Source organism: Equus quagga, chromosome 2 (genome assembly GCF_021613505.1).
Source record: "Equus quagga isolate Etosha38 chromosome 2, UCLA_HA_Equagga_1.0, whole genome shotgun sequence".
Classification (NCBI taxonomy): Eukaryota; Metazoa; Chordata; class Mammalia; order Perissodactyla; family Equidae; genus Equus; species Equus quagga.
This window is the reverse complement of record NC_060268.1, coordinates 67,451,211-67,458,537: the sequence shown is the minus strand read 5'-3', so window position 1 is coordinate 67,458,537 and position 7,327 is coordinate 67,451,211. Positions and strand designations below refer to the sequence as shown.

Genomic DNA, 7,327 nt, shown 5'->3' with positions numbered 1-7,327 from the left:
GAGAGAGCAGGCTTCTGTTGGGGCTTTGTCTGTGTATTGGCATTTCCAGGTTGCTGGCTTCTCCAGCAGCCAGCCCAGGAGATGTGACGCAGGAGGAACGTCTAAGGAATGCCCTGCAGTGGTGTTCTCCAGGTCCTGAGGATCCTAGCCAGTCTGCCTTTTTCTCTCCACCTTTCAGAGTCTTCTTATGTTTGTTTTATATATAATGTCCAAGGTTTTGGCTGTACTCAGTGGGAGGAATAGGGAGAAGCGCATGTGCTCTATCTTTCCGGAAGCAGAAGTCAGGGGTGGAGGCAGAGCTTATCTTTTTGATGCTTAAATTGTCCCATCTTTGGCCAGCGAGACAAGCTGGCTCCTTTGGACATGACTCTTATTCTTTGCTAGCTTCCCTGCACCCCAAGATGTTCCAGGCTCACTGTGTGCTCTCCCCGCCCCAGCCCTGGAATCCGTCTCTTCTACAAGGAGCCCTGGCTGACCTAAGCCAGTGCTAGGCGGCCACTTGTCTTAGTCAGCCCGGGCTGCTATAACAAAATACCATAGACTGGGTGGCTTAAACAACAGACCTTTATTTCTCATAGTTCCAGAGGCTGGGAAGTCCAAGGTCAAGAAGCCGGCAGATTCAGTTCTGGTGAGGGCCCTCTCCTGCCTTGTAGACAGTCGTCTTCCTGCCATGTTCTCATGTGGCCTTTTCTTGGTACATGCTTATGCAGAGTCTCTCCATCTTTCTCTTCTTATAAGGGCACTAATCCAGTCATGACAATACCACTCTCATGACCTCATCTAAACCTAATTACTTCCAAAGGTTCCACCACCTAAAACCATCTCACTGGGGGGTTAGGGCTTCCAACATATGAATTCTGGGGGGCACAGAAACACTCCATCCATAACCCTATTCCTCTTGCCAATGACTGGTTCAGGCATAGGCCCTTCTCTCTTCCTAAAGGTGATGACAGGAAGACAAGGGCGCTCCCCTTTCTCTACTTGGGGCATCTAGCACTGAGGCCACCCACTTGCTGCCAGCCTAAGGACAAGGCCAGTACAGAGAGGGCAGAGCCAAGAGCATCAGAGGACAGGAAGCTAGAACCCTGATTTTCCTGTCTACAGACAAGCTGTTTCACTTTGGTCCTCAGTCTGCCTCACCCCTGACCTGCCTCAATCAGCAGCTGAGAAAATGAGTAGATGGGGCAGGGAGGTCCATGTGTCATTTCATCTCTCTCACAAAAACCTTTGATCTAAACCCAAAAAGAAACCCATGCACACACTCCTCTACACTTCTGTTTATTCTTCCTGCTTGTTAAAATCACTGACAAGTGCCCTTCATGGGGAAGGGAAGGCAATACTGGGCAAGTCGTCAGGATCCCGATGCTGAGTTCTTAAGTGGGAACCTAGGAAGCCAGAGGTCTGAGGCCAGGCCCTTAGGGTCCTGGAGCTGGGGCCACCACCTGAAGAGAAGTTCGGAGGGCAGCGACAGGGATAGGGCAGCTCCACATGGGCCCCAAACACTCTCCTCCTCAGCCCAGGGAGCTCATCAGGGTCTGGGCCTGCTTCAGTTCTGCAGGGGGAGAGGTAGGCAGTCAAGTATAATCTGGGAGGGCCCCTTACACCTCTAGGGACAGCTCAGCCTCACCTGCCAGCAGGACTTGGAACTTGTCTGCTGAGAGAGACATGGCAACAGGCTGGGCCGGGGCACCCGGGACAGCTGCCACCTCCAGCCGCAGGTGGACCATGGGCTCATCCACGGACTGCAGCAGGCTGGAGCTCAGGGTGTAGTCCACCCGCCAGCCCACACCTGCCAGCCTGTTCACTGCGAGACAAGCCAGGGAGGTCCTCTCAGAATCACAGCAGGAGAGCCAGGCAGCCTTGGCCCCCACCCTGGCTCAGCCCTCAGCCCTTCAAGGCTGCGTGGCCTTTGAGAAGCTCTCATCTCTCTGACCCAGGGCAGGTGGCAATAATCGGGTGGTCAGGCTATCCAGAGCAGATCTCAGAGGAAAGAAACCTGGCTGGAGTCAGGAGCCCCCACTCTGCGACTGCTTGCCATGTGACCATGGCCAAGTCTCCTGAGGACAAGCACCTCCCATGCTGCATGTACCTTCTAGGATGGAGCCCAGACCCAACCCTGGCCCGCCACTCACTCACCACGCAGGCTGCTGGCCCGCAGGTGCTCCTGCAGGGGGCTTTGCTTCTCCTCATAACAGCGACACAGGCTGGCTGCATGCTCTGGGGGCAGAATGGAGGTGCCCTGAGGCAGCAGGTTGGGACTGGGGCTGGGGCTGCTCAGAAGGCGGGTCTCAGACTCCTGGCCCAGAAAGGGCAGGGCGCATCTTAGGGTCACACGTGTGTGGCCTGGCCTGCTGTCCAGCAGCTGCTTGGCCCACAGGTTACCCAGCGGCCACCCACATGCCCATACCTTTGGGCAGCCCTAGCTGCTGCAGTTCGCTGGACAAGGACTCGCCATCCACACTGTGCTTGGCCGCGCTCGAGAGGATGAAGCTCAACACTGCCACCGTGGCCTTCACATCGCCCGACTCTGGAGGGAGCCATGGGTGGGGTAGGGGGGGCGTCAGTGTGGCCCCAGCCACCTCCTTGTTGCCCCACTATCTTCAGCTCAGGGGCCCCAGGCCTCCTTGAGCCAAGAGCACTGCTGCTGCTGGCAGAGGACACGGGGTGGGACTGTGGATGTCTTTCTTCCCCTCATGTTCCTCCACTGAGGAAGGCAGAGTAGGGCAGGCTGCTGCGAGGGAGGGCCTCTGTGCCAGGCCTCAGGATGAGTACTCAGGGTCATCCCAAGATCTGTGGGTCAGTGAGGTACTCACCAAACCTGGCGTCAGCAGTGAGCTTCAGGATCTTTTCGTACTATGGGGAAAGGAGGCCTCAGGGGGTGCCAGGCCCTTGCCCACCAGCCCCCCGCCTCCCAGCCTGGATGCTGTGGTAAGGATGGGAGGGATCCAGGGAGTGTGGGAAGCAGATCCCCCACCTCCCTGGGCCTGGTGCAGTTTCAGGGCAGTGGGGTCACAGTTTCGTGGGACAGTGGGGAGCTGTGCCCTGCACTCACATCAATCCCCTGTCCCAGAAGCTCCTTCAGCACCTGGCTACACAGCAGCCGCAGCTTCACCGAAGACTGGAGGGAGAGGCCTCACATCAGCCAGACTGGCCCACCCCCCACGCCAGGGGGTGGGGGGTGCTGGCTCAGAGAGGGCTGGCCATGTGATCAAAGTCACACAGCATGCTAGGACAGGCTGAGAGCACTGAGGCCCCAACACCAGTAATCTCACCATCCTCCACCACCACAGCCCCCCTCCCCAGCCCCTCCCTTCCCCCTCCCCCCAAGTAGACCCTGTGCACTCAACAATCTTGGCCAGCGTGCTGATCTCTGCCAGGACCCAGTCGGGACAGTCCAGATCACCACAGAACCGGAACCTCTGCACAGGAGTGAGGCAGGCAGTCAGGCTGGAGGACGGAGGTGTGGCCAGGATCTGTCTATGTCTCCCTACTATTGCTCCTCAGGGAGCAAGAAGGATGCCCTCTGGCCACCTGTTCTCCCCTATTACCAGGCTGATAGAGGATAGAAATCCCTCTCCCTGACCCACCCTGCCACCACCCTCGTTCTGATGGCAGGCATTCATCTGCTCAGCAAACATCGCCTGGGCACCTTCTCTGTGGGAGATCCCATTCCAAGTGCTGTGGGTACAGCACAGAACTAAACAAAGTCCCTGGTCTCATGACACATGTCACCTCTCTCATGGGCTCCAGCCACACTGGCCCCCTTGCTGTTCCTCAGTTACATCAGTACACTCTCACTGGTGTCCTTGCTGTCCCCTCTGTGGATTGCTCTCTCTCACTTCATTCAGGTCTCTGCTCAAGTGACAACTCTTCCAATGGGCCTTCCCTGACTACATCTTTTTTTTCTTGGTGAGGAAGATTGGCCCTGAGCTAACACCTGTGCCAATCCTCCTCTTTTTGCTTGAGGAAGATTAGCCCTGTGCTAACATCTGTGCCAATCTTCCTCTATTTTATATGTGGGACACCGCCACAACATGGCTTGATGTCTGCAATCAGGATCCGAACCTGCAAACCCAGGCCGCCGAAGCAGAGTGCATGAACTTAACTACTATGCCACCAGGCCGGCCCCACCACACTTTCTAAAATAGCCCCTTGCACAAGGAAATTTTGGGAACCAGTGGATACATTCACTACCTTGATCATGGTGATGTTTTCATGAATATATACATGTCAAAACTTATTGAATGTTGATTATATTTCAATAAAGCTGGTTTTTTACTATTATTATTATTATTTTTCCTTCTTCTCCCCAAAGCCCCCCAGTAAATAGCTCTATATTTTAGTTGTGGCACATGGGACGCTGCCTCAGCATGGCCTGATGAGTGGTGCTAGGTCTGCGCCCAGGATCTGAACTGGCAAAACCCTGGGCCACTGAAGTGGAGCATGTGAACTTAACCACTTGGCCATGAGGCCGGCCCTTCAATAAAGGTGTTTAAAAAAATAAAGCAGCTCTTTACCATCATGCTCTAGCCCCTGGGCCTTCCTTCTTGATCTCCTTAGCACTGGTCACAGCATACATCATGTTTCATCATTTATTCAAGGTCTGTTTCCTCTGTTTGAGTGCAAACCCCCCGTCAACAATGTCTTACCAAAATCCTCCATTCCCCTGATCAACTGTCCTTTGTCCTGTTTGCCTGGAAAAGCTCCAACCCACAGCAATACACACGTCCATTTTCCCACACCTCAATCTGGGCTGCTTACAGATGCTGGGAAGAAAACCCCACAAACCGAGGACATGGCACATCCAGGTTCTCCCGATCCTGCCCTCACTGCAGCCTGGCAATGCCAGCCCTCTACTCGGCCCCACATTCACCGTATCAGCCACTTCAGACCCGCCCCAGGACCAACCCTCATGCTCCTTTTCACCTGCCACTCCCCACACCCCCTGATCACATCCGACCCCACTGCACTGGGGCTTCTACGTGGGCCTCCAATGAAGTCCTCTAGCCATGGTCACAAATGGCTCTCTTGTCACTAAATCCAGTTTTCCTCTTCCTTAACTCCTCAGCAGCATCTGACACAAACCCATTCTTTTTCTTGAAGCACCATACTCTTCTTGACTTCTCCCTCTGGCCTGGCCTTGGTCTCATTTGCTGGCTCACTCTCCTTTCTTCAATCCCCAAACGGTCGTCTCTGCAGACCACCTGCTGTCACGACTCTGGGCCAGGGGACTGAGGTGACGGCGGTGTTAAGGACAGTCTTGCACTTCTTTCTCTATTTCAGGAGGTTTTAACTTTTTTGTGCCATGAACTCATTTGACATCTGGTCAAGTATATAGGCCTTTCTTAAAACAATGTTCTTAAATGCATAAAATATATAGGATTGCAAAGGAAACTAATTAAAAGTTATCAAAATATTCAATACAAATTGGTGATATGGTATACGTTTCAAGTCTAATAACCATAATTTAGAAATGATGAGCATAAACAATGCCAACAGCTGTCATGTGATATGAAATATCTCTGATTTCTATTAGTGACACAGTTGGAGGTGCTGCTAATAATACTGGGGTTTGTTGCCAATATCCATGATGGAAGGAAATTCTAAATTTCAGTTAGAAGTCAGAGAAATTTAAGATGTCAGATGTTTCCTAAGTTTATGGGCCCCTTCTCCCCCATGGAAGTCTTCTACCATCTGTATTATTTACATATTTTACCACAAGAATGTGTTCCTTGTGTAATTTCTTAAAACACTAGCATTTTCTCTAGGCTCTGTTCTAGGCCCTCTCTTCCCAACTCACACTGTCACGGAAGAGGTCACACATTTTTAGGGTTCACTGATCATCTTTGTGCTGATGACTCTCAAATTTTTAACTGCCACTGTAGAGTCTCTTCCGAGCTCCAGACCCTTAAATCTCGACTGTCTTGCAGCCAGCTGCACCGGCGGCTCCCACACACCTCACTCAGGCTGTATCACAGCAGCTGGTGCTCTTCCCACTGAAACCTGCTCCCCGTCCTGGGCTTCCCACCCTCTGAGCACCACCACCTGGGAACCGAGCCCAGACGCCTGCCTCGCCTTTTTCCCTCCCGCATTTAGCCCCTGAGCCTTGCGGATTTCCCTCACTTCTACCTCCACTCTCTCTACCCTAACTCAGGTGACACCATCTGCTGGGAGTCTGCTGCCCCAGCCTGGGCTCTCGGCTCCCCTCTTGCTCCCTCTACAAGTCAGCCGGAAGGATCTTTCTAGCTTCCCAGTGCCCTTTTCCTAAAGTCCAAACGCCTTTATGTGCCTCTCAACACCCAGCAAGATTTGCTCTTTGCTTACCTGTTCAGCCTCATCTTTCACTAACCTCCAGTCTATACTCTTCCAGCTAGGTGAAACGCATTCCTTCCCAGGCAGCCCTGCTCTCTCTCATCTGAAGTCTGTGAATATGCTGTTCCCTGTCTGAAGATACGGCATCCCTCACCCGGCCCCCATGCCTCCCGACCCCTGGTACACAAACTGCGCTGCACCCAGCCAGCTTTCTTCCCCGCCCCAGGCCCTCCGGTTGATGCCGTCCTCAGGAAGCCTTCCTAAGCTATGCACAAGGTGCAGTCAGGTCCTTCCCCTCAAGTCTGGACTAGGACCGCCAGTCCAAGCCTCCAGCTTTGCCCTTCCCTCCTGCCACTGCAGTCCCAGCGCGTGGCACAGTGCACAGTATGTAGAGAGACACTCAAATCTGCTGAAGGAATGAACGGATGGGTGAATTGGAAAGTCCCAATCCAAAAACTCCTCCTTTCCGGCTCTGAGAAGAGCGAAGGGGCTTCCTAAGAGTGCGGAAGGCTGGACCGAATTCTAAGCCAGTTCTTCTCCCAGTCCCGCAGGAGGGCTGGGAAGTGGGCACCCTCGGGAGGTCCTCTTGGGGCAGGGGAAGGCCCGGCAGGGCTCCTGCTCCCGACCAGCCCCGCTTCCTGCGTCAGGGGACGGGGGCCCTTCTTTCCTGCCAAGGAAGCACCGGGACTCCAAGCCGGCGGGCCGGCCTGCACTGCCTGCAGGGGAGGCCGGGAGGGGGCTCTTCTCTACCGGACCCCCGGCCCTCGGGACGGCACCCAAGGCGTTTGCTGAAGGGACAGCGCAGGCTCTCCACCTCCTCGCACCCGGCGCCCCGCGCTTCCTGCAGCGGCAGCAGGGAGATTTGGGGGATCCTACCCTGCCCGCCCAGCATCCCCCGCCTCGCATCGCCCAGCATCCCTCACCATCGCGCCAGGAGGCCCGGACCAGGGAGCCGCTCCTTCCGGTCGCGCCTGGTCAGCTGACCCCGCGGGTACGTGACGCCGGGCGGGGCCGC

The 7,327-nt window shown here is 54.8% G+C and overlaps 1 protein-coding gene across 2 annotated transcripts; it reads right to left on the bottom strand.

Annotated features, from left to right (window-relative positions):
• Nucleotides 1-1,262: 1,262 nt before the first annotated feature.
• On the bottom strand, nt 1,263-7,295 carry LOC124236311 (COMM domain-containing protein 4). 2 transcript variants are annotated; one of them, XM_046655206.1, is made up of 8 exons: nt 7,236-7,295; nt 3,348-3,419; nt 3,053-3,118; nt 2,814-2,853; nt 2,408-2,527; nt 2,137-2,217; nt 1,628-1,804; nt 1,263-1,552 (listed from the first exon to the last, which is right to left on the bottom strand). In XM_046655206.1, the coding sequence occupies exons 1-8, from the start codon at nt 7,236-7,238 to the stop codon at nt 1,512-1,514; spliced, it is 600 nt and encodes a 199-aa protein (XP_046511162.1). In that variant the 5' UTR covers nt 7,239-7,295; the 3' UTR covers nt 1,263-1,511. The 2 variants fall into 2 exon arrangements, with proteins under 2 accessions (XP_046511162.1, XP_046511161.1); XM_046655205.1 differs by lacking the exon at nt 7,236-7,295 and adding an exon at nt 4,518-4,871.
• Between the last annotated feature and the right edge of the window lie 32 nt (nt 7,296-7,327).